This window comes from Neoarius graeffei, chromosome 16, assembly GCF_027579695.1.
Source record: "Neoarius graeffei isolate fNeoGra1 chromosome 16, fNeoGra1.pri, whole genome shotgun sequence".
Lineage (NCBI taxonomy): Eukaryota > Metazoa > Chordata > Actinopteri > Siluriformes > Ariidae > Neoarius > Neoarius graeffei.
In genome coordinates this window covers 64,079,462-64,107,269 of record NC_083584.1, presented here as the reverse complement: position 1 = coordinate 64,107,269, position 27,808 = coordinate 64,079,462, and the positions used below count along the sequence as shown (strand labels likewise).

The following is a 27,808-nucleotide window of genomic DNA, read 5'->3' as shown; positions in this document are numbered from 1 at the left end:
GTCAAAGTTCAGTAAGCTACATTACAACCCCAATTCCAAAAAAAAAAATTGGGACACTGTGTAAAACATAAATAAGTGTTGCCAGCCAAAACAAATCTTGCCCAATAGCACTTATGATGTCACTTATGAAGGAAGATATCACAAGAAAACAATTTTGACTTTTTTGGTGACCTTGATTTTGACCTTGTGTGTGAACATTCTTGGCCAATAAACATGATTCTGATTCTCATTCGCACACTGTACTGCTCTCAGCCAATCAGAACACATCTGAATGAATATGAAGGAAGATATCATAAAAAAATATTATTTTTACCTTTTTGGTGACCTTAACCGGATGACCCTCAAAATGTTGGAGGTTCTATTTGAGACCAATGCCCTTCTATCCTGAAACTTTCATGGAGATTGGTCCAGCTGTTTTCCCGTAATATCATTAACAAAAAAAGAAAGAAAGAAAGAAAGAAAAAAGAAAGAAAGAAAGAAACCCCACCAAAAAAACAATACCTCGCCCCCTGGTGGACTCCATCCTGGGTGAGGTAACAAATGTTGCCAGGCAAAACAAACCTCGCCCAGTAGCACTTATGATGAATATGAAGGAAAATATCGTGAAAAAGCAATTTTTACCTTTTTGGTGACCTTGCCCTTGATTTTGACCTTGTGTGTGAACATACTTGGCCAATAAAAATGGTTCTGATTCTCTGCTGCTTTCAGCCAATCAGAATACACTGTACTGCTTACTGCTCTTAGCCAATCAGAACACACCGTACTGCTCTCAGCCAATCAGAACACACTGTACTGTATGATTGTTACACTCTTACAAATGTAAGATGACATAGTGGCTACTGGCTCTATATGAAGCAGTAGCCACAAAAACCTTGACCTTGACTGGATGACCCCCAAAATGTTGGAGGTTCTATTTGAAACCAATGCCCATCTATCCTAAAAGTTTCATGAAGATTGGTCCAGCCGTTTTCCCGTAACATCATTAACAAAAAGACAAAGAAAGAAACAAAGAAACCCCACTGAAAGCAATATCTCGCCCCCTGGTGGACTCCATCCTGGGCGAGGTAACAATATCCAGAAACACCGCCACCTTATCTGGGCCCGAGCTCTTTTACGATGGACTGAGGTGAAGTGGAAAATTGTCCCAAGGTCTGATGAATCAAAAGTAGAAATTCTTTTTAGAAATTATGGACACCACGTCCTCCAGGCTAAAGAGGAGAGGAACCATCCAGCTTGTTATCAGTGCACAGTTCAAAAGCCAGCATCTGTGATGGTATGATGGGGCATCAGTGCACATGACATGGGTAGCTTGTACATCTGGGAAGGCATCAATAATGCTGAATGATATATATGCATTTCAGAGCAATATGCTGCCATCCAGACAAAATCATTTTCAGGGAAGGCCTTCCTTCTTTCAGCAAAATAATATCAAACCACTTTCTGCACATATTCAAACTGCATGGCTCTGAAGTAAAAGAGTCCGGGTGCTAAACTGGCCTGCCTGCAGTCCAGACGTGTCTCCCATTTAAAACATTTGGTGCATTATGAAGTGCAAAATACGACAAAGGAGACCCCGAACTGTTGAACAACTGAAATTTTATATCAGGTAAGAATGGGACAACATTTCTCTTTCAAAACCATAGCAACTGGTCTCCTCAGTTCCCAAACATTTCCAGAATGTTGTTTAAAGTAGAGGTGATACAACACAGTGGTAAACATTGCCCTGTCCCAACTGTCAAAAGTATTCATCCCACTTGGTGTTTGTCCTGTTTTGTCGCATTACAAGCTGGAATTTAAATGGATTTTTGGGGGGTTAGCACCATTTGATCTACACAACATGCCTACCACTTTAAAGGTGCAGTTTTTTTTTCATTGTGAAACAAACAATAATTAAGATGAAAAAACAAATCTGGAGAGTGCATAGGTATTCACCCCCTTTCATATGAAACCCCTAAATAAGAGCTGGTCCAACCAATTCACTTCATAAGTCATATAATTAATTGATTAAGATCCACCTGTGTGTAATCTAAGTGTCACATGATCTCTCACATGATGTCTGTATAAATCACCCTGTTCTGGAAGGACCCTGACTCTGCAGCACTACTAAGCAAGCAACATGAAAACCAAGGAGCACTCCAAACACATCAGAGACAAAGTTGTGGAGAAGTATAGATTAGGGTTGGGTTATAAAATAAATATCTAAAACTTTGAATATCCCACAGAGCACCATTAAATCCATTATACCAAAATGGAAAGAATATGGCACCACTACAAACCTGACAAGAGAAGGCCGCCCACCAAAACTCACATACCAGGCAAGGAGGACATTAATCAGAGATGCAACAAAGACACCAAAGGTAACACTGAAGGAGCTGCAAAGATCCACAGTGGAGATGGCAGTATCTGTACATAGGACTACTTTAAGCCATGCACTCCACAGAGCAGGGCTTTATGGAAGAGTGGGCAGAAAAAAAAGCCATTGCTTAATAATAAAAAAAGAAAACATGTTTGGAGTTTGCCCAACAGCATGTGGCAGACTCCCCAAACACATGGAAGAAGATTCTCTGATCAGATGACACTAAAATTGAACTTTTTGGCCATCATGGGAAATGCCATGTGTGGCATAAACCCAACACCCTGAGAACACCATTCCTACAGTGAAGCATGGTGGTGGCAGCATCATGCTGTGGGGATATTTTTTATCTTCAGGGACAGGAAAGCTGGTCAGGACTGAAGGAAAGATGGATGGCACTAAATACAGGGCAATTCTGGAGGAAAACCTGTTTGAGTCAGCCAAAGGTTTGAGACTGGGACAAAGGTTCATGTTCCAGCAGGACAATGACCCTAAATATACTGTGAAAGTTACACTGGAGTGGTTTAAAGGGAAACATTTAAATGTCTTGGAATGGCCTAGTCAAAGCCCAGAGCTCAATCCAATTGAGAATCTATGGCATGACTTGAAGATTGCTGTACACCAACGCAACCCATCTACGAGTAACTTGAAGGAGTTGGAGCGGTTTTGCTTTGAGGAATGGGCAAAAATCCCAGTGGCTAGATGTGCTAAGCTAATAGAGACATACAGTGGCTATAAAAAGTGTACACACCCCATTAAAATGATAGGTTTTTCTGATGTAAAAAAAACTGAGACCATGATAAATAATTTCAAAATTTTTCCCACCTATAATGTGACCTATAACCTGTACAATTCAATTGAAAAACAAACAAATCTGTTTGGGGGAAAAACATAAAAAATAAAAAACATACAATAAGCTGGTTGCAGAAGTGTGCACACCCTTAAACTAATAATTTGTTGAAGCACTTTTTGATTTAATTACAGTATTCAGTCTTTTTGGGTTCACACCTGCCATCGATTAAAATGACTCTGATTCACCCCAAATAAAGTTCAGACATTTACTCAGTTGCATCCTCCAGCAAAAGCCAGGGTTCACAGAGAGCTTACAAAGCATCATTGCTGAAAGGTATCAGTCAGGAGAAGGGTACAAAAACATTTCCACGGCATTAGATATACCATGGAGCACAGTGAAGACAGTCATCAAGAAGTGGAGAAAGTATGGGACAACAGTGACATTACCGAGAATTGGACGTCCCTCCAAAATTGATGAAAAGACAAGATGAAAACTGGTCAGGGAGGCTGCCAAGAGGCCTACAGCAACACTGAAGGAGCTGCAGGAATTTCTTGCAAGTACTGGTTGTGTGACAACAATCTCCCGTATTCTCCATATGTCTGGACTATGAAGTATGGTCAAAGAAAAACATCCAGGCCTGGATAAATTTTGCAGAAGAATACATCAACTCTCTCAAAAGCATGTGGGAAAATGTGTTATGGTCTGATGAAACCAAAGTTGAACTTTTTGGCCACAATTCCAAAAGGTATGTTTGGTGCAAAAACCAGACTGCACATCACCAAAAGAACGCCATACCCACGATGAAGCATGGTGGTGGCAGCATCATGTTTTGGGGTTGTTTTTCTTCAGCTGGAACAGGGGCTTTAGTCAAGGTGGAGGGAATTATGAACAGTTCTAAATACCAGTCAATTTTGGCCCAAAACCTTCAGTTGTCTGCTAGAAAGCTGAAGGTGAAGAGGAATTTCATCTTTCACCATGACAATGACCCCAAAAAAGTTTTGGAACAGCTCAGCCAGAGCCCAGACCTAAACTCAATTAAAAATCTGTGGGGTGACCTGAGCTGTGCACAAGACATACCCTCGCAATCAGACAGATTTGGAGTGCTTTTGCAAGGAACAGTGGGCAAATATTGCCAAGTCTAGATGTGGCAGGCTGACAGACTCCGACCCAAAAAGACTGAATGCTGTAATTAAATCAAAAGGTGCTTCAACAAAGCATTAGTTTAAGGGTGTGCACACTTATGCAACCAGCTTATTGTACGTTTTTATTTTTTATGTTTTCCCCCCTAACAGATTTGTTTGTTTTTCAATTGAATTGTACAGGTTATAGGTCACATTAAAGGTGAGAAAAGTTTTGAAATTATTTATTGTGGTCTCAATTTTTTACATCAGAAAAACCGATCATTTTAATGGGGTGTGTAGACTTTTTATATCCACTGTACTCTAAGAGATTTGCAGCTGTATTTGCAGCAAAAGGTGGCTCTACAAAGTATTGACTTTGGGGGTGAATACCTATGCACACTCCAGATTTCTGTTTTTTCATTTTAATTATTGTGTCACAATAAAAGAACAATTTTCACCTTTAAAGTGGTAGGCATGCTGTCTAAATCAAACGGTACTAACCCCCCAAAATCCATTTTAATTCTAGCTTGTAGTGCGACAAAACAGGACAAACACCAAGGGGGATGAATACTTTTGCAAGACACTATTTTCAATTAAATATACTGGCGTGGATTTCGGGGGGGGGGGGGGTGCACCTGGCGCCCCATCCAAAAAAAAAAAGTTTTAGTACATGGCTCATTGGAATTGTGACTTGGCTGTATTGCAGATACCGAGATATGCCTGCTGGTTTTTAATTAATAAAGTTTAAAAAATAAACAAAATAAATCGTCATGTGGGATTGAGCTGATGGTATAAATTAGTAGGTGCTAGCTTAGGTTTTTTCACTCATGACGCAAATGCAGTGAAAAGCAAGCTGGGCGAGTCCTGTTGGATTTTAACAGGACACAGGAACTTTGTGCACCAACATAACATCCTGTATGCCCGGACTGCACTGTAGACTACATGTAAAGGGTGTGTGCCATCCTTTTATGTTTATGGTATCGTTAACATGCATGTTCACAAGCCAAAATGATAAGATGCTGCAGCAGGCTTACTGCGTACACACACGTGTCAGCTGTCTGGCTACTGCTTGTATTCATTAATAGGGTATCCCTGTACTCACTATACCCTGTGTATGTACATGGTACACGTGCCGTTTTGGGGGTGAGCCTCGCCAGGGGCTGGACAGGTCTGTGAGAGATGTTGATTTTTGCAACGGCTCTGAAGAAAATCTGCTTGAAATCCACTGAGTCTTGGGAACTAAGACATTATTATTATAGGACTTGTTCACATGCAACTCACACAATCATTATATCATTATCTCAGTCTATTCGACTCAGGAGCTCAGATTGCAGTTACTGACTTTGTATTACAGACATGCAACTCCTGCAGTCTTTGTTTATGCAACCCCGATTCCAAAAAAGTTGGGACAAAGTACAAATTGTAAATAAAAACGGAATGCAATGATGTGGAAGTTTCATAATTCCATATTTTATTCAGAATAGAACATAGATGACATTTCAAATGTTTAAACTGAGAAAATGTATCATTTAAAGAGAAAAATTAGGTGATTTTAAATTTCATGACAATAACACATCTCAAAAAAGTTGGGACAAGGCCATGTTTACCACTGTGAGACATCCCCTTTTCTCTTTACAACCGTCTGTAAACATCTGGGGACTGAGGAGACAAGTTGCTCAAGTTTAGGGATAGGAATGTTAACCCATTCTTGTCTAATGTAGGATTCTAGTTGCTCAACTGTCTTAGGTCTTTTTTGTCGTATCTTCTGTTTTATGATGCGCCAAATGTTTTCTATGGGTGAAAGATCTGGACTGCAGGCTGGCCAGTTCAGTACCCGGACCCTTCTTCTACGCAGCCATGATGCTGTAATTGATGCAGTATATGGTTTGGCATTGTCATGTTGGAAAATGCAAGGTCTTCCCCGAAAGAGACGTCGTCTGGATGGGAGCATATGTTGCTCTAGAACCTGGATATACCTTTCAGCATTGATGGTGTCTTTCCAGATGTGTAAGCTGCCCATGCCACACGTACTAATGCAACCCCATACCATCAGAGATGCAGGCTTCTGAACTGAGCGCTGATAACAACTTGTGTCGTCCTTCTCCTCTTTAGTCCGAATGACACGGCGTCCCTGATTTCCATAAAGAACTTCAAATTTTGATTCGTCTGACCACAGAACAGTTTTCCACTTTGCCACAGTCCATTTTAAATGAGCCTTGGCCCAGAGAAGACGTCTGCGCTTCTGGATCATGTTTAGATACGGCTTCTTCTTTGAACTATAGAGTTTTAGCTGGCAACGGCGGATGGCACGGTGAATTGTGTTCACAGATAATGTTCTCTGGAAATATTCCTGAGCCCATTTTGTGATTTCCAATACAGAAGCATGCCTGTATGTGATGCAGTGCCGTCTAAGGGCCCGAAGATCACGGGCACCCAGTATGGTTTTCTGGCCTTGACCCTTACGCACAGAGATTCTTCCAGATTCTCTGAATCTTTTGATGATATTATACATTGTAGATGATGATATGTTCAAACTCTTTGCAATTTTACACTGTCGAACTCCTTTCTGATATTGCTCCACTATTTGTCGGCGCAGAATTAGGGGGATTGGTGATCCTCTTCCCATCTTTACTTCTGAGAGCCGCTGCCACTCCAAGATGCTCTTTTTATACCCAGTCATGTTAATGACCTATTGCCAATTGACCTAATGAGTTGCAATTTGGTCCTCCAGCTGTTTCTTTTTTGTACCTTTAACTTTTCCAGCCTCTTATTGCCCCTGTCCCAACTTTTTTGAGATGTGTTGCTGTCATAAAATTTCAAATGAGCCAATATTTGGCATGAAATTTCAAAATGTCTCACTTTCGACATTTGATATGTTGTCTATGTTCTATTGTGAATACAATATCAGTTTTTGAGATTTGTAAATTATTGCATTCCGTTTTTATTTACAATTTGTACTTTGTCCCAACTTTTTTTGAATTGGGGTTGTAATTATTTCAGTATTAAGCTCTGTCTTAAGTGGTCACTTCCATTCCCTCAGTTTACCCACAGTATATTCACTGTCTTATGTGTACATTGAATGTCCTGAGCAGGAGCTTAGATTGCAGTTGCTAAAATAGTAATAATTTATTGATACAAGGTGTTTTGTGGTCAGTGTACTACACTGTAGGGCAGTGTTTCCCAACCACTGTGCCGCTGCACATTAATGTGCCGTGAGAGATCATCAGGTGTACCGTGGGACATTATCCAATTTCACTTAATTGTTCTGAAAATTATTTATTTACTGCAAATAATTTGTCTTTGTTCGTCTATGCTAGCGACGTATAGTGACCGGCGGAACAATTAAATACCCTTCCAATAGATGGCAGCAGGTAGCTAATTAACCTGTGTATCTACCTGTTGCCATTCAAACAATAGAATTAGTAATGCTTCAGGTGTGACAGCGGTGATGGCGATAGCAGGGATGATAGTTTTCCGCTTTTCGGCGGATTTTCACTTTTTCTGAGTAAAAATCGACCTTTTTATATTATGGCAAATCCATTGAGGTTTTTTTTTCCTTCATTTATTGAGGCGGGTTGGGGTATGTTCCTTCGTGATACTCAAGCGTAATTCATTCCTATGACGATGTTACATGTTTACATTTTCGCCATCTTTAGCCTTGCTAAGTCTCGTGGTAGAATACGTGTTATCTACAATGTAATTGGCCAAAACATCGATGGCGAGAGCATGATAGCCAATCATAACCGTTCTGACAAAAGAGAGGACTGACAAGCTTTTGTCTTTGGCCAAAAAGCTGAAGAAGTCGTCGAAATGATCAAATGAAAATGAGAAGTGACTGTGAACTATAAATAATTGTATAAAGTGTACATAGACATTATCCCATAAACTTAGCATTCGTTTGATTTAATACATTGAACATGTATATGATAGATAGTCAGTAAATCTGAATTAATGCTGACAGTTTTGAAAACTTAAATATTTCAAAAGACTTCTTGAAGAAATCATATGCAACTAATGAGGACATGGGGAGAGAAGGTCAGTCATCCTAGGAAATTTTATTTAATATATGAACACTTTGATAATTAATAGAACTTAAGTTTAATGTGAATTTAGTTTGTCATTTTTGTTGATCATGAATTATAACCATACCCTTGAATGTAGAATGTGATTTTATTTTGAATTCAAACAATACTCCTATTGATTTGAAACATCTCATCTCATCTCATTATCTGTAGCCGCTTTATCCTGTTCTACAGGGTCACAGGCAAGCTGGAGCCTATCCCAGCTGACTACGGGCGAAAGGCGGGGTACACCCTGGACAAGTCGCCAGGTCATCACAGGGCTGACACATAGACACAGACAACCATTCACACTCACATTCACACCTACGGTCAATTTAGAGTCACCAGTTAACCTAACCTGCATGTCTTTGGACTGTGGGGGAAACCGGAGCACCCAGAGGAAACCCATGCAGACACGGGGAGAACATGCAAACTCCACACAGAAAGGCCCTCGCCGGCCACAGGGCTCGAACCCGGACCTTCTTGCTGTGAGGCAACAGCGCTAACCACTACACCACCGTGCCGCCCTGATTTGAAAGATATTTTCATGTAAATATATAAAAAAGACAACAGATTTTTTTTTATCTACTACAGCTCAGATTGCAGGAAAAGTGGTTTGTAAGGCCTTATTTTTCAAAATTTTCCTGGGGGATATATATATATATATATATATATATATATATATATATATATATATATATAAAATATGTGCTGTGGCTCAAGAAAGGTTGGGAAACACTGCTGGAGGGTGTCACGTTGTAATGCGTTATATGACAATGCAACGTTCATAAATATTACAATTATTTTTGTTTAGTGGACCAAAAGCTACTGAATTTGAATCACAGACTTCCAATTTTATAAGTTTTTTTTTTTTAAATAGAACAACTAATGAACTTAGGGCCACGTGGCCCAAAATTCTCCACTTTTTCCTGCTTCACCATGACCCAATTCAAGATACTACATCATGCATCACGTGATGGACTTTCCCAGTTTGTGCAAGGCATTGTGGGATACAAATTTGAAACAGGAGAGAAAAATGGAGGACCTGAGTGTGTGAATGAAATGTGAAAGACCGACTACAGTAACAGAAAGTGAGAAGAAAAGACGTTATGTTATATACGAAGGAAAGGAAACGCAGGACCAAACTAATGAATATCAGCGGTCAGCGAGCACCTCGGTGGGATCAGCTGTTCATTTAGCGACAGAATCATGTAACTGTCAGTGCACGGTCAATGGTAAACCTGTAGATGGCAGTAACCCAACACTGAACGCCAGCTGCCGTAAAACCCAAAAGAAGAAGAAAAAGAAGGTAAACCTGCACATGCACACACGGACTTCCTTTGTCTGCTTGACTGCACGAAGTGAGCAATTTTATGTGCATTATTTGCTAGGGAATCCCCTCAAATTAAATAACTTCCCAGCCATGGAATCACCTGTTTTTTTTAGATATTACAGAAATAAACATATCACAATGACCAAATTTCAGAGGGAAGTAAATTTCACCGATTTTATGAAATCAAAAGGAATTTATTTACAACATGTCTCTGACAGCTCAAAATGCATCTCCGGGCATTGAAAAATTGCAGAGGTTCTGGGGGCCTCTACCGGCCCCCGGCCCCCTGGGCTGACCCCCACCCCCTTCTAATTTTCCTGGATCTGCCCCTAATACCGGGTTTCTGTGATTTGTAAATGATCACATTCTGTTTTTATTTCCAGTTTAGAGCGTCCCAACTTTTTGGGAATTGAGGTTGTAAAATAACTAGAGACCTGTGCAGGTCTGAGCTCAGCCTTTGTCTGATTGGGAGACAGAAGCTACAGTACATAAATAGAAATAAAATAGGCTGCTCAGAAATACGTTAACGCCAGGATTCCAACTGACGTTGCAAAATCCATTCCTTCCTCGGACAGCGTTCTAGACCACTCAGCCACAGAGGATTAGCGCATGACCCGAGGTTATGTAACATGGCGTTTACATAGTCAGTACGCAGTGGCGCCACACCATGACTGTGGAATCACTACCGGAATCTGGCACGCCAATTACATTCTTAAACACGCTCGAACTCGGTTCAACACACACATACAGACAGGTGCCTCTATAGGCTTCAGCCAAAGGCTGAGCCAAAAATGGTAGATATTTACTTTTGTCTTTTTCAGTATCCTGGCAATCCCTAGCAGTGACCAGCAATAAAAATGGACAAATTTTCCCATCCATCTGCCTCCACTTAACAAACTAACATTAGATCTCAAATCGCAAACTTCTGTACTGTTCTAGACCATTTATTGACCGGGTTTCCTGTTACACTTAGTGTTGACATTTTTAAAAACATCTCAATTAGCATTCAGCCCCAAAGCTCTGTTTTTAGATTTTGTAGATGAGTAAACACTTTTGAATGTAAGTTCAGAGTTTTCGATTTAAGACCCAACTCATGACAACAGTCACAATGATTAGGCTGCATCAGTTGCCCCCTAAAAATGAAAAGTTCCTCCGATCATGATGCATTTTTGTTTTTATGTTCCTTTTGGTAAGAAAACACACTGGGTGAAATATTTTGACAAAATTCAAAAGTTTAATGGTGGCACCAGGAGCTCAAAGTTCTGGAAAAAGCTGCTATTTTATGACTTTTATGACAAAATTTCGATCACTTTTCATGAAACATTATGGCACCTTATAGAGTATACCAAATATCTTAGATCTACATTTTTAGTACATATTCTAAATATATTATCAAGCACAGTTTGAGTTTCAGCTGTTCATTGAATCATTGTTCAACTACTTTTAAACAATACAAATGTATTATGAATCACATTAATGCTTCTCAATCCCTTGCAAAGGTTCTTAACATGATCTCTGGCTCACAAGAAATCAATAAATGGAGTCCAACATTGTGATTCAAACCTTACGCGAAAACATAAAATAAGCGTTTTTTGGCAAAAAAAAAATGAACCTCATGGTGCCACCATTAGACTTTTGAATATGGTCAAAAAATGTTACAGGATGTCTTTATTGGTGAAAAGGAACACCCAAACAAAAACGCATCAGATTTTATGAAAGTGAGGGCAACTGATGCACCCTAACAACGATGCCAGAAAGTTTTAAAAGACGTGGCTTATCAGTGTGTTTAACATTGCTGTGCATGAAATCTATTTAGATTTTGGGAGCCTGTTCTACTGGAATATATTTGAGTGATAACACAGATGTTAAAATTACACAAGGCAAGATTAACCAAATTGGTCATGATTAGGTCTTCAATGGTTAAATAGGTGGAACTGAATTATTTTTGCAAATTTCATACAAAGTTTGCATGTCTGCCCTGAGCAACATTCTAAATCAGACATCATCTCAAGAGGTGTTAAAATTCTGGGTGGAAATAATGAGTCGCACAAACTGTAAATATACAGAAGTTTATTGTGTGCTTGTCACATCATCCGACCACTCCTTTTTAAAAAAATCTATGTCAGAAATAAACTATTATAGGCAAAAACAGAGTATGTGTTAAATAAAACAAGAAAAGAAATAAATACCAGTGTTAAAAAACAGTAATATTCCGAGGTCATGAATTTTTGTTCAGCAGATGTTCAGTGTGGTCCCAAAATAACCCAAAGGACTGGAAAGCAAGTGAAACAGTAATATTAATAAGAAAATATTTTTACTTCCTGGCACTGTGTTCCAATCCTGTTCTCACTGCACCCTTGTTGACTCCCTTGTTCGACTCAAGCGTGTGCACTGGCAACACAGGAAGATGATTTTCATCAAATCATTACTTTTCCAAAGCAAAGTCATGTCATGGTTTGCTAACTAATAAAAAAATTAAATGTAAAATGTGGGTGAGAAGACCTAGCGTGGCACGGTGGTGTAGTGGTTAGCATGGTCACCTCACAGCAAGAAGGTTCCGGGTTCGAACCCAGCGGCCGGCGAGGGCCTTTCTGTGTGGAGTTTGCATGTTGTCTGCGAGGGTTTCCCCCAAAGACATGCAGTTAGGTTGACGTGGGGTGCCCTTGAGTGAGGTACCTGACCCCTGACTGGGCGCTCTGGTGTGGCTGCTCTGTGCGTGTGTTCACTGCTTCTGATGGGTTAAATGCAGAGGATGAATTCCACTGTGCTTGAAGTGTGACAAAGGTTTCTTCTTCTCTGGTCATTTCTTTGTGGCAAATTAGAAACAAAACCTTAACAGATGTACACTACTGTTCAAAAGTTTGGGGTCGCTTTGAAATGTCCTTATTTTTGAAAGAAAAGCACTGTTCTTTTCAATGAAGATCACTTTAAACTAATCAGAAATGCACTCTATACATTGCTAATGTGGTAAATGACTATTCTAGCTGCAAATGTGTGGTTTTTGGTGCAATATCTCCATAGGTGTATAGAGGCCCATTTCCAGCAACTCTCACTCCAGTGTTCTAATGGTACAATGTGTTTGCTCATTGCCTCAGCAGGCTAATGGATGATTAGAAAACCCTTGTACAATCATGTTAGCACAGCTGAAAACAGTTGAGCTCTTTAGAGAAGCTATAAAACTGACCTTCCTTTGAGCAGATTGAGTTTCTGGAGCATCACATTTGTGGGGTCGATTAAATGCTCAAAATGGCCAGAAAAATGTCTCGACTAGATTTTCTATTCATTTTACAACTTATGGTGGGAAATAAAAGTGTGACTTTTCATGGAAAACACTAAATTGTCTGGGTGACCCCAAACTTTTGAACAGTAGTGTATACTGTGGTGCTAAATAGCACAGTAATTAGTAATATTACTATATTAAAACTATATAAAAAAAATAATAGCTTACTCAATTGCCTTTGAAATATATAGGACACAACATCGTTAATTAGCTAGCTCGCTAAACAATAACTTTTTCATAAGTTAGCCAATCCCAGTGCTGAACAGTAATACTTGAGTCACTTCACTTTTCTAATAATCTCACTGGGAAATTTCTCCAATCCTTGTACATAAGTAAGCTAGCTATCTGAACTGTGGGTGGTAGAAATGGGCAACTGGACTTGCTTGAAGAGTCTTGAAAACGTTTCACCTCTCATCCGAAAGGCTTCCTCAGTTCTGTCTGACTAATAGGGAGTATCAGATATTTATCCTCTCCTATAGTCCCTATTAGTCAGACAGAACTAAGGAAGCCTTTCAGACGAGAGGTGAAACGTTTTCAAGAATCTTCAAGCAAGTCCAGTTGCCCATTTCTACCACCCACAGTTTACTATGACCTGGATGATTGAGAATCTTCACAGACTAGCTATCTGAATGAATACACAGCTCTGGAAAAAAAAAAATTAAGAGACCGCTTCAATTTTTTCCTTAAATCGACATCTCGATGTCTGGCAGCCATTTCCTTCCAGTGTCTGTGCTGGAATTCCAACACAAATACACTTCATTTTACTTAATGAGGTACTGATGAGGTGATCGTCTGAACTAAATCTTACTTAAATGAGAAAAAGGATAAAAACCACTGCTGTGGTCGTCACTATCCTCTTGCAATAGGATCAGTTTGGATGGCAAAAACAGTGCTAGTAGGACCTTAAATTTAATTGGAATACAAAAATATCTATTTATCATGCCAAAAGGGTTTAAAAGAAAAGTTTTGAGTGAGAAAATAAAGGGTTCAAGTCTGTCGTTACGGGCAGAGGGATACAGTGAGCATCAGGTTGATTCCATCCTCAAAATCTCAAAGACGACAGTTCATAAGAACAAAGGTCAAGCAGAAGATATTGGAGACAACAAGGTTACAGACTGGCAGAGGGTGAAAATGACTCTCCACTGACTGGGATGATCACCCAGGCCTTCGAATGTTACTCGACAACCGTAGGATGACATCAAGTAACCTACAAACAGAATAGCAAATGGCAGCTGGGGTTAAGTGCACGGCCAGGACAGTTCGAAACAGGCTCCTCCGGGTGGGGTTGAAGTCATGCAAAGCTAGAAAAAAAAAGCCCTTCATCAATGAGAAGTAAAGAAGAGCCAGGCTGAGGTTTGTTAAAGACCATAAGGATTGGACCATAGAGGCTTGGAGCAAGGCCATCTTCTCTGTGGCGTCCAATTTTCAGCTCTTCCCATCACCTGGTCATCTACTAGTTAGATGGAGACCTAGAGAGGCCGACAAGCTGCAGTGTCTCGCACCCATCGTAAAATTTGGTGGAGGATCGGTGATGATCTGGAGCTGCTTCATCAAGGCTGGAACGGGGCAGATTTTTGTTTGTGAAGGACACATGAATCAAGCCATGTACAAGGTTATCCTGGAAGAAAACTTGCTTCCTTCTGCTCTGACAACATTCCCTAACTCTGAGGATTGGGTTTTCCAGCAGGACAATGCTCCATGCCACACAGCCAGGTCAATCAAGGTGTGGATGGACGACCACAAGATCAAGACCCTGTCATGGCCAGCCCAATCTCCAGACCTGAACCCTATTGAAAACCTCTGGAATGTGATCAAGATGAAGATGGATGGTCACAGGCCATCAAAGGAAGCTGAGCTGATTGAATTTTTGCACCAGGAGTGGCATAAAGTCACCCAAGAGCAACATGAAGGACTGGTGGAGAGCATGCCAAGACTCATGAAAGCTGTCAGGGTTATTCCACCAAATGTTGATTTCTGAACTCATCCTAAATTCAAACATTAGGATTGTGTTGTTTAAAATTGAATATGATCTTGATTTCGGTGCATTATTCAAGGTCCGTAAACACACCATCTTTGTTATTTTGACCAACTGTCATTTTCTGCAATTAAATGCTCTAAGTGACAATATTTTTATGTGGAATTTGGGGGAAATGTTGACAGTAATTTATGGAAGAAAACAAAAATATTTATGTTCCTCAAACACAAACCTATAAAAAGAGTAAAACCAGAGGAACTGATCATTTGCAGGGGTCTCAATTTTTTTTCAAAGCTGTATGTTAGCTAACTGGCTAAGAAGTTCCATTTCCCTGCCATGTAAGCACTTTTTAAATGGCGTTTTTTTTTTTTTTGTTCCCCGTTTTGAGATGTAGATTGTGTCTGACTCGGACCATAAGCCTTACCCCTTTTCTACGAAGGCAGTTCAACAGCCAGTTCAGAGTCTGTGCCTGATCTCAAAGCAGTACTTTGCATTTCGATAACGAACCGACTCTCAGCCAGGAAACCTGGTGCACCAACACTTCGCTGGTCAAGAACCATGAACCTCTTATGTCAGGGCCTGGGGATGGCATGACCATGATCAATCAGAACAACTAAAACTATCAATCTAAATTAATCCTCTGCCAAATATAGGAGCTTGTTAAAACTCGAACGTAGAGTTGCAGCTGAGAGACAGATGTTGGGAAACAAGATTAATGAGCTGCTCATCCATTTTCCCGGTTTGTGGTTTCATTGTGTGATATTAATGGAACCCAGTAAAAAACCCTCATTTGATCGGTCAGGTAAATCGTTTTTGCATGAAAAATTTCGCAACAAAAAAGACGGATATGAATTTTTTTTTTTCCACGGCACCGAATTTCATTCTTGGTGTTTAAAGGCTATTAATAAACACCTGTATTTAATGACAGCCGTGATTATACCTGGACAACCTGCACCAGTAAAGTGCAGGGAAACACTTGTGCTTGGCGTCCTGAGAAAACGGAGATGGATACGGAGACATACGCTACGTTCACACTGCAAGGCTTAATGCTCAATTCCGATTTTTTTGTGAAATCCGATTTTTTTGTGAGGTCGTTCACATTAACAAATATATGCGACTTGTATGTGATCCTCAGTATGAACGAAAAGCGACCTAAAAGTGTTCCGCATGCGCATTGCAGGATACGACGACGTCACACGCAGTGAGCATGGCCAGTGTTTACGGAAGTAACCTAAAGTTTCCTGTGTATGACAGTAGCCAGCATGGAGTACCTGGCGATGATGCAGTTGTTGTTGCGACGGAGCCAGAACATGCACAATAGCCTGATGTTAAGGAGGAGGTTGAGAAGGAAGAGGGCAAGGGTTTTGTTGTTGTAACTTTTTTTGAGAGACCCGCCGCCTACTTCAGCGCAGAATAGTGACGTTTGTGGCTTGCTGATGACGTGTAAGTCGGATGAATGCGACCTGGCGGTTCAGACTGAAGTTGCATATGAAAAGAGCGGATAGGAATCGGAATTAGGACCACATATCCAAACGGCCTGGGTCGGATTTGAAAAAATCGGATCTGCGTCGTTCATATTGTCAATAAAAGATCGGATACAGGTCACATATGGGCGAAAAAATCGGATTTGAGTCACTTCAGCCTGCAGTGTGAACGTAGTGATGATGACGTGGCTCGATGCTGGCTCTCTAGCCCGTGGAAAAGCAAACGTGATTTTAGAAGGTTCGCAAATTGAACCAGCACTAGCACCAGCCCATAACTAGCACCATTTACACTGGGGGGGGAAGGGAGTACCTGAAGTCTCCAGTGTTCCTTCAACAGTCAGGCCTCAAACTCCATTGTAACAAAAAAGTAATGGAAAGACATTTAGGGGATTCAACCAAGGGCACATTAAAAACAGCATCAGAGCAGAGCGCCAAACTTCATTTGTATGCCGTCACTTTAGCTCGCTAACATATCATGCAGCTCAAAATGTTCGGGTTTTTTTTTTTTCTGAAGGTTGCAATGACACGCTCCTTCAATCTGGCCCACAAACAAAATGCATATTTACAGTCAGGCAATTTACAGACAAGAATAAGACCCTCACAATAAATACAGTTCTGTTATTCAGTTCTTCATTACCTTCAGGTTCTAAGAATCTCAGTGTGTGTATACAATAAGTTTGGAAGCTTTGCGTCAATAAATCCAATCATTTCAGATTACTCACACTATCCCTTGCTCACCATGTGCCAATCATCAGATGATCCATGATAGTCCATATGATACGAACAAGTGCAGTGTAATTTTTATAGACATGTCTAACGCTGCCATCTGTGCTGGTTATTCATCTAATACAGTACAGCACAGATATCGCAAACACTGATATTGTAAAGTTATGGATAATGTAAAGTGATTTTCATTTCCCGGCATAAAGTCCATTAAATAGGATATAAAACTTTTGGCTTATCATAAATTTTAGGTATAATGTAAAGTCATTTTGATGTCCCCAGGGGCCATAAATTACACTTATCATAAAGTTTTCCTGTCAAGCACCCCAGAAGCCTGCAAAGTTATCTTAACTCAGAGCCCCCACTGTGTCTCCTCAGCCCATTACTTCATTAGCCTGGAGTGATTGTTAAGTAATTACTGATTGCACTTGACCATTGTTTGTGTTAAGCTTTTTAATGAGTGTCAGGTGGGGTTTACATTAGACCGTATCAGCAGATCATCAGATTAACGTTTTTAAAATGATTAGCGTACACACAGCAACGCCAATACACGATTCGCGTGCACACAGCAACGCCAATACACGGATACGCTCGGCTCCGCAGGCATCCTGCGCTCCAAATCACTCCGCCCTGAACAGCGAGCGCCCTCTGGAGGGTGCGCACTCCGGCCCTGCGCAGCTCACAGAGCGCGCGAGTGAAGCACACGAGCAGTGATTCGGGACTGAGCCGGTGTGTGTGTGATCTCAGTGCATATCACTTACCACTTGCAAGTGGAAGGACGGCAAGCCTAAAGACAATCATAACTACACAATGGGCAGTATTTGCATCAGTATTTGCATCAGTATTTTCATACTTTTATACTCTTTAATGAAAGGTGATACAAGGCGGAAGTCCGCGCCGTTTTTCAGCAGTCGCGTCACATGACCAACGCCAGCGAATCAGGAAGGTGGATGTCACAGTGACGTTGTCCAATGACGACACCAGCTAGAGCTCAGCACAGCGTATCCGCGTATTCTCAATGTTTACACAGCACTGGATCAGACACGATCTGGATTGAATACGTGGACCCTGGAGGATTCCCGTTTCCCGGCGGTTTAATGTAAACGGACAGTGCATCCGCGAAGAAAACGAGACAGATACGGTCTAATGTAAACTTGGCCTAAAAGAGCAAGCTGTTTTCTCGATTGTAAATCAGTCTCAAAATGGCAAGTGAGATCACACCAAAGAAGCGCAAGTTGGAATCAAACACACTGGAAGTAAAGTATCAAGCCCTCAAAGCTGTTGACGCTGGTCAGCTCAAGAAGAGTGCGATAGCGACTAAGTTGTGTTTGCAAATAAAGACTGAATTTGAAAGTGTGTTTCTTTGCTCTCTATTAAAAAGTGACTTTAGGCTTATCATAAAGTTCTGATATCAAAGTTTTTTCCAATATCCCAAGGACTTTACGATATCAGTGTTGTACTAATACAATTAAAAAAAATCAATCACCTTCAAATATGGAATTCCAGAAAAGTAAAAGCATCAACAACCCCTGATGTGCTGTACTTCACCTCAAGGGTTGGTGATGTCTTTACATGTCTCTTCTGCTTTCGTCTAGAAAACCGCTACGTTAATTAACTTGTGGTGGAAAGCACCGAGTATTTTACTCATCCACAGGTGAATATCCTTAAACGTTCTACACTCGTCTTCAAGAGATGAAACAAAGTGAATGGTTCGTTCCAGCAGGACAAAATATTAAATTGATATGAAGATTCGTCAGCAGGGTTGGAATGTTGTACAGCGAAGTAACGCCGTGGGTGACGCTGTAAATTTTTCAAGACAACATCCTTCTGATGCATTTCCAAGTGAAACGCCATGTTCTGGTGGAAGGGACTTTGGTTTAATCCAAAGTAATTTGATTGGCTTGCAAAAAGCTGGCCTTCCAAAATAAACGTGAGGAACTGGGAGGCGAAACGTGACAAACGATGTTTATTATCTGTTTATGTCCTGCCCACAACTGTAGAAATCAGAAGGTGTTTCGAGGCGGGGCAAAGTCACACAATTCAAAAGAAGAATTGTGTCATCGTTTGAAGCAATCGGAGCTAAGAAGATATTAAAAGGTTTTTAATTCAGGTTGTCTTTAAAAGTTACTTATTGCCCCTTTAAGAGTGCTTGATAGGAGCTGAGAATCAAGAATTAACTGTAATATAAGTGATAAGTTTTTAAACTATTGGAATTATAACGAGAGTTTACGCCGTCCCAGGATAGAAGTGGCACTTCGAAACAAGACTCGAGTTTCTGGAATATTCCCACACTCGTTAGTTTTGTTTTGCTTGCTAGTGTTAGCATGTTTGACCTCACGTTTTTTTGGTCGTAGTTTGAAACCGGAAATCAAGTTGCTTGAATTATTTCACCAAATCTATCAAATGATCCAAAACTTGTGAGCTCCAAAACCACCTAGCTAGATTTAATTACAGGTTTGTTATTAGTTAAGCCGAGGTCACAACCGGACGTACGATTTTTTGGTGTTTCCCAAATTGCTGCGTTTTTTTTTTGTTCGTAGAGAAAGACGCACGTTGGCCATAAGTTTGTCTTGCAACCTGAAAAAAACGTAAGCGCCCGTAGAGTTTGTTTGACATGACAAAGAACCTCTTCGGCCGGTCTGCGGCCAGTCTACGGCTTGAAAATCAGCACGTCACACGCGCGCCTTCTTGCACGTAGACCGGCCATAGGAGCACGTACTGTACGGCCGGTTGTGACCGAGGCTTTAGCTAGCTAGCTATTTACATTCACAATACTTCAGAGCCGTTTTAGTCTTCGTGAAGACGCCAAATGGATCATTTTATAGCAAGCTGCAACATGCTAGCCATGCTCCGCCCCCACGAACAATGTCCACAAGACACACGTGAATAGCTTTGAAAACACCAAAATTTCATGTCAAGGTCACCTTCAAGCTAAAGACAAATCTCTTGTAGGAGTTAGAGGCTACACAATGTGAAGATTTAAACGGATTAGTGTTTTAACATGCTAGACTAACATGCAGTGGGTTCGTTCATGCTAGTGCTAACACCATGGTTTCTATCTGCCGTGGTACCAGCGGCAACCAAGTTGTGCAGTTGTTAGTGTATTAGTGTCCGCATGCTTGGAGTTCCTAATTCATTAACGCCAGTGGTACTTAAGTTTATCACAGTCTTCCCTGGATTAGCATTAGGGGTTTGAGTCTCACTCCACAGTGCTAATCTGTACTTCCTGTGGTAGCCATGAGCAACCAAGTGGCGCAGTGTTCATCGTTGTAGCATTGCTTGTGTTCTGGTATGAATCAATGGCTCGTGAAAGTGGTTTTGTACTGAATAAATTTAAAGGCTAGCATTAACACGTTTGGTTTTCCTGCTTGCCTTGCAGTTCGCATGCCTGCATTCGGAGTGCTGGATTAGTTGACGGAGTTTTTACTGGCCGTGGTAGAAGTAGTTATCGCAATCGCACGCTGAGGTTTTCACTCGCACCCGGTGTCAAGTCTCCGCACACGAACCCTCCGCTTGTAATGATATTCCTTCAGGTGCTCCTTGAGGGCGTTGGGGACGGGCAGGGCGCTGATGCCGTCGTACGTGGTGCAGCTGCTGATGACGGCGCGACAGATGTGTTGGAGGCTGAATGGTCGCGTGCGATGGATGGGGTTTGAAAGCAGTGGCTCGAAGAACATGCACAAGCTGGGATCCTTGTAGTGTTCCAGCAAGCCGGTGACCGTGGGGGCATGGAACACGCTGGGGTCGTGGACGTCAAAGCTGAAGTTGTGATTCCACTGTTCGATACGGGCGTGCAGAGACCGGCCGTATCGCCGAAAGCTGACGGAGAACAAATAGTCCTCCTGGGCCGAGTCACGAAGGAGGAACGTTCCCTCGGGCTTGCCTTCCAGAAGCGTTTCGGCCTCGTAGCGATCCATGACCCCCCAGTAACAAGGCAGGTTGGTGATCTGGAGCAGGTCGGGCACCAAGCAGTGGATGTAGTCGATCTGCGTGTGGGCACGATGGTGGCCATCTTGAGGTTTGAAGTGCTCTGTCGTCATCAAAGACCCTCTCGTCAGAGAACATGGTGAGCACGAGGAGGAATCGGAATCCTGATGGGATTCGGTCGAGAAGGATGGGGCGGATCCTGAGGAAGACGCAACAACCTCATCTAAAGTGTCCAAGCAGCTCTGAAGAAGCAGTTGGTGTTGCTGCTGCTGCCTCTGTAGCATGTGCTGCTGCTGCTGCTGTAAAGTGCCCCGATCATCTCCAGCCAACTCGTTCGTCCCATGCGCCAACTTGGGCGCGAGCTTGTACAGCGGGGTGATCTGCGCAGTCACCTCAAACGTGTGGCTCTGCCCATTGGGTGGCGGGTCGACACCTTGCTCGATGCCGATTCTCCGCCTCTCTAGCAAGCGACTGTCCTCATCCTCGACTCCAGAAGCTGAGGAAGCAGAGCATGCTGATGCCCATGCTCCAGTGCCAGAGAAGGTGTCGAGTACGGGTGCTTGGGAAATCGGAGCGGTATGCTGCTTGATCAGGTACCACTTCTGTGCTAGCTCTGAGCCAGGTGGGAATGGGCAACTGTCCAGCATGAGTTCACTCAGATGGATCTTCCTCCTGGAAGAAGCTGTGACAGGAGACGCCGAGATGCCCTGCCCTGAAGAAGGAGGACCACTGTGGGTCTTGATAGGAAAACACTGGCCTACGGCATCCTGGATCTTCTGCCTGAGGGTACGACTGCCACTGGAAGACTTGCTGCTTGTCTCAGGCGCCAGCTGTTCATCGTTTGGAGTGTTTTGAGATATCCGGGCTGAGACTTTTTCAGTTAACGAGGACACGGGTGAGCTGAGGACTTGGCGCCACCGGCGCTCACGAAACAAAGAGCCTCCGTTTCTGGGTTCCAACCCGTTTAAGAAATCACCGTATTCGAACCCATCACTGACTGGCCGGTCTGATGCCGCTTCATGAACCAAGCAGCCTTTCCTTTTCCCCCTGCCTCCTTTGTGCCGTTCCTCGGAGCGGCTCTGACGCACTTTGGGACGGGCACCCCGTTCCCTTTCCTTCCCACGATCCCCTGCGTCTCCAGTCGACATAGTTCATCAGATTTAAGACGAGCGTCTCTGTAGTTCACGACAGGTTGCTATGGTGACCAACTGATCTTCTGACAAAAAGAAGAAAAAACTCTTTAAAGTTGAAGACATTTTGGGAAAAAAAAAAAAAGGTAAAATATCCCAAACTTAACACTTTTATACCAAGTTCAGTGGATATTGTAGGAGCAGGAATGAGTGGCTTTTTCTTCGACTGTTGATGTTTTCTTTCAGACAAACAAACAAGCAAACAAAACAGGAAGTTAAAATGTGACGTGGTTCATTAACACCTAAACATAACTTTTGCTTTCATAAGGTTTGCTCATATATACACTCATGAATTGAAAAAGCACTATGATTTTTATTTTATTTTTAAAAATCAGGACATTTAAATAAATTTAAAGAAAAAAAACGAATCCTTAGCACTAGCTAGCTTGCTAAACCAGATAGCTTGCTCGTTATTGCTCAACTACACTCTTTATAAATCTCAGCCGGATAAATAACCCGCTGTTAAACTTATAATTTGTTTTATTTACTATTTTTTTTAATAAATGTACATACCATTTATTTGCGGTTCGAAATCGCCGGAAACTCTGCAGTCTGTTAAAAGAAAAGCAGCAACCAAGCTTGAAGAATGCCGGCTGTGTCCGCTTTGCCTCTGATTTGCATATTTAGTGCACTAGACATGCTGGGGAAGCAGTTGTTATACCACAAGTAGAGAAGGGTGTAGGGAGTCATTTAGGACACAGTCGATGACTCAGCCGCGTCATCTGCGTTGCTAACGCAACACGTTGGATATAAATATATATATTTCTCTGGAAACACAATTAGACCTGATGGCTGTAATATTGACTACGCGTGTGTATTTTTATCTGTCATATAATATTACAGAAACATAAACGGACATGTTTAAAGCACTTTTTTTGACGTGCAGCTAGCTGACTAGCCACGGTTAGGACTTGAATATACAGCGCCATCTGTCGGTTGGAGGATCACTGAGCGCTGGATAAGATCTGGAGAGCTCACAGGCTCAGAATGAAGTTTGAAGTATCTGATCAAACTTGCCCCAAGAAAACTATTCCTTCAACTTCACCCACATTCCTTACATATCTTTTCCCCACAGCGATTACTAAAATCCCTGACACAGTCCAGGTTCGAGCCCCGTGGCCGACGAGGGCCTTTCTGTGTGGAGTTTGCATGTTCTCCCCGTGTCCGCGTGGGTTTCCTCCGGGTGCTCCGGTTTCCCCCACAGTCCAAAGACATGCAGGTTAGGTTAACTGGTGACTCTAAATTGAGCGTAGGTGTGAATGTGAGTGTGAATGGTTGTCTGTGTCTATGTGTCAGCCCTGTGATGGCCTGGCGACTTATCCAGGGTGTACCCCGCTTTTCGCCTGTAGTCAGCTGGGATAGACTCCAGCTTGCCTGCGACCCTGTAGAACAGGATAAAGCGGCTACAGATAATGAGATGAGATGAGATGAGATATTATCGCTCACGGACATTGAACTCTTGTCACGTCATGTCCCAGGGGGATCTTACTTTATGTGTCATGGTATCTCATCTCATCTCATTATCTGTAGCTGCTTTATCCTGTTCTACAGGGTCGCAGGCAAGCTGGAGCCTATCCCAGCTGACTACGGGCGAAAGGCGGGGTACACCCTGGACAAGTCGCCAGGTCATCACAGGGCTGACACATAGACACAGACAACCATTCACACTCACGGTCAATTTAGAGTCACCAGTTAACCTAACCTGCATGTCTTTGGACTGTGGGGAAAACCGGAGCACCCGGAGGAAACCCACACGGACACGGGGAGAACATGCAAACTCCGCACAGAAAGGCCCTCGCCGGCCACGGGGCTCGAACCCGGACCTTCTTGCTGTGAGGCGACAGCAAGATATTTTAAGATAAATTAAATTAAGTAAAATATTTACTTAATTTAATTTTAGTTAGTTAATTATTTGAAAGAAAGACGCAATATATGAAAGAGAAAGACACTGTAAGTGAAAAACTGAAATAATCTCCATTGAAATAATTATAGTCGTAAACGAGTCGTTCAAAAAAAAAAATGATCAGAGACTGGACTGGAAAAGGAAAAAACAAGAACAGTGAAGCGGAGCGCTATAAAGATATGTAAGGAATGGGGGTAAAGTGGAGAAAATAAAAGGAGATGATGAAAGGGAAAAAGTCAGGAGATACTTTTCTTGGGGCAAGTTTGATCAGATACAAACCAAACCCACGCGCTGTGAGTGGTAAGATGGCGGCTTCACTTTTGACCGCGCTCTCTTTCGTTATCTGATTGGTTCAATTTGAGGAAGGCGCTCGCTGATTGGTCGATAGGTTGTGGGGACGGTCTAAAGCTGTACATTAATATTAATATTTGATTTATCTTTCAACAAGCTGACTTTTTTTTTTGAAGGAAAAGAAAATACACAATATCTGAATATTCGGACTGTTTGAGTTTGTGAAAAATACGTAAAGTTAAAAAGTAAACGTTTTGAAAGACGTCAAATCCGACTTCCGGGGAACGGACCGAAGAAGAAGAACGAGTTGTTTTGTTTTCGATGACAGAAGCTAAAGCTGCTCACAGCATTCTGTGACAAACATTCGATTAATCCGGATAAAGCTGGAACCGGATCAGTTTTTCCGACATGTGTGGTTTTTATTAACATTGTCAACGTGGTTATTTATTGCGTTTGGGAAGCTGATTTGTTAGCTAAACAAGCTAAGTGCAAAGCTAATACGCCTGGATTAGCATTAGCATTGTTTGCTTAGCAGTGCTGCTCCATGCCGAGTATTGTTCTAGAAATTTCCACTCGGTGTGTTTTTAACCACTTTTAACGCGTCTTTTAGCAACTTGGAGGTTTTTTTTTTTACAATACTGACGTTTTTATTTTCCAGATTTAACGAAGAGGTGAGTTGTTTAAGGACGTGCAGAGATTGAGCCTGTTTTTGCTTTTATAAACTAGGAAAAAGTGAGAATTCTTGAAAGTGTGTTTATATTTATAGGTGTGTGTGTGAGAGTGTGTTTGTTTATCCAGAACTGGTGTGTTGGCTAGTTTTTGTAACCGGCTGTATAGAGTACGGTCATGTGTGTTCTCTGTGGGCCACCTTAAAACAGGAGCTCCCTTCAGAGCCTCATCTCGGGCGCGTAATGCGCGTTTTTATCTTTAATTTGGGTGCGAGAGTGATCTCGCGTATCTGTTCATTTTGTCGCGCATTTATAAGTAGAGAGCAGAGCGTGTCGTCGCGTTTTACTCAATCTTGTGCGCATCAATTTATCAGCACCAGCTAGCAAACACTGCGGTAAATACAGCGTTGTTTACACACCAATCGGAAAGGACCGAAAAATAGTAACACTGCGGTCTGCGAGGCCATCTTGGAAGTCAAGGCCTCTGCATGCTCTTGCGACAAGGCTTTCGCAGATAGTTGTAATTTATCGTTGAGCGGGGAGTATAGACCCTTTTAAGTCACGTGACCTTCGTAAACGCGACCGCCATTTTGGACATGTAGTGGACTTCGGCTCGAATCAGTTTGAATGCGAGGAAGGCGACAAACGAAAAACATAAAAGAAAAAGGAGCGAGATGCAGAAAACACCTTCACTATCCAGCGACGTAGGGCGTTTACAGGGCGAGCAGAGGGAGAGGTATTTGCAAAAATTGAGTTTAGCAGGCTTAGAGAACGACGTTTACCTGCTTCCACCAGGATTGTTGACTGACGTACGGAAGTACACGAAGCCCTCGTCTTTACCTGACTTCGGCCCACATGATCTGTATACCTATGTCGTTAAAAACCCATCGCCATACACATACACGCCAACGTCCGAGGTTCCGGAGTGCGCTCCGGCTTGCTCCAGGAGTGCTCCGGCCAAGGATACGGAGCGTGCTCCGGAGCAAGCCAGAGCGCGCTGCTTAATTTGAGGGGAACCTCGGCCGGAGTGTGCTCCAGAACCTCGGCCGGAGCACTCCGGGAGCAAGCCGGCGCGCGCTGCTTAATTTGAGGGGAACCTCGGCCGGAGCACTCCGGGAACAAGCCGGCGCGCGCTGCTTAATTTGAGGGGAACCTCGGCCGGAGCACTCCGGGAACAAGCCGGCGCGCGCTGCTTAATTTGAGGGGAACCTCGGCCGGAGCACTCCGGGAACAAGCCGGCGCGCGCTGCTTAATTTGAGGGGAACCTCGGCCGGAGCACTCCGGGAACAAGCCGGCGCGCGCTGCTTAATTTGAGGGGAACCTCGGCCGGAGCACTCCGGGAACAAGCCGGCGCGCGCTGCTTAATTTGAGGGGAACCTTGGCCGGAGCACTCCGGGAACAAGCCGGCGCGCGCTGCTTAATTTGAGGGGAACCTCGGCCGGAGCACTCCGGGAACAAGCCGGCGCGCGCTGCTTAATTTGAGGGGAACCTCGGCCGGAGCACTCCGGGAGCAAGCCGGCGCGCGCTGCTTAATTTGAGGGGAACCTCGGCCGGAGCACTCCGGGAACAAGCCGGCGCGCGCTGCTTAATTTGAGGGGAACCTCGGCCGGAGCACTCCGGGAACAAGCCGGCGCGCGCTGCTTAATTTGAGGGGAACCTCGGCCGGAGCACTCCGGGAACAAGCCGGCGCGCGCTGCTTAATTTGAGGGGAACCTCGGCCGGAGCACTCCGGGAACAAGCCGGCGCGCGCTGCTTAATTTGAGGGGAACCTCGGCCGGAGCACTCCGGGAACAAGCCGGCGCGCGCTGCTTAATTTGAGGGGAACCTCGGCCGGAGCACTCCGGGAACAAGCCGGCGCGCGCTGCTTAATTTGAGGGGAACCTCGGCCGGAGCACTCCGGGAACAAGCCGGCGCGCGCTGCTTAATTTGAGGGGAACCTCGGCCGGAGCACTCCGGGAACAAGCCGGCGCGCGCTGCTTAATTTGAGGGGAACCTCGGCCGGAGCACTCCGGGAACAAGCCGGCGCGCGCTGCTTAATTTGAGGGGAACCTCGGCCGGAGCACTCCGGGAACAAGCCGGCGCGCGCTGCTTAATTTGAGGGGAACCTCGGCCGGAGCACTCCGGGAACAAGCCGGCGCGCGCTGCTTAATTTGAGGGGAACCTCGGCCGGAGCACTCCGGGAACAAGCCGGCGCGCGCTGCTTAATTTGAGGGGAACCTCGGCCGGAGCACTCCGGGAACAAGCCGGCGCGCGCTGCTTAATTTGAGGGGAACCTCGGCTGGAGCACGCTGCTTAATTTGAGGGGGAGCAAGCCGGAGCACGCTGCTTAATTTGAGGGGGAGCAAGCCAGAGCGCGCTGCTTAATTTGAGGGGGAGCAAGCCAGAGCGCGCTGCTTAATTTGAGGGGAACCTCGGCCGGAGCGCGCTCCGGAACCTCGGACGTTGGCTCCGGCAGCTATTTATACTGGATCCGGTGTAAATAGCTGCCGGATCATAATTACAGTAAACTAGTAAATCCAGTAAAGGAAAAACTCGAGACTGAAAGGTTTTAACAGTCATCCAAATGACTGAACGTGAACATTGCTACAGTAACATACCAGCTACTTGTTGAAATTAGCTAGTCAACAATAGCTACTACAGAAGAACAAAGAGGTTACAATGGGTTATTTTAGCCTATTTGGTTACACACTCGCCGCCACAGAATGT

The 27,808-nt window shown here is 43.2% G+C and overlaps 1 protein-coding gene and 1 long non-coding RNA gene across 2 annotated transcripts in view; one reads left to right on the top strand and one right to left on the bottom strand.

Moving 5' to 3' along the window:
- Nucleotides 1–17,013: 17,013 nt before the first annotated feature.
- On the bottom strand, nucleotides 17,014–22,838 carry socs9 (suppressor of cytokine signaling 9). Its single transcript, XM_060943374.1, is given in 4 exon segments — nucleotides 17,014–20,641; nucleotides 20,644–22,266; nucleotides 22,358–22,419; nucleotides 22,754–22,838. Coding segments are annotated over 2 exon segments (1,587 nt in total). The 5' UTR covers nucleotides 22,199–22,266; nucleotides 22,358–22,419; nucleotides 22,754–22,838; the 3' UTR covers nucleotides 17,014–20,609.
- A 1,747-nt stretch (nucleotides 22,839–24,585) lies between these two features.
- The window catches only part of LOC132900176 (uncharacterized), a 38,897-nt gene continuing 35,674 nt past the window's right edge, over nucleotides 24,586–27,808 (top strand). The window contains exon 1 of the long non-coding RNA XR_009656760.1: nucleotides 24,586–25,105. This is a non-coding gene — a long non-coding RNA (uncharacterized LOC132900176). The remainder of the gene's footprint in view (nucleotides 25,106–27,808) is intronic.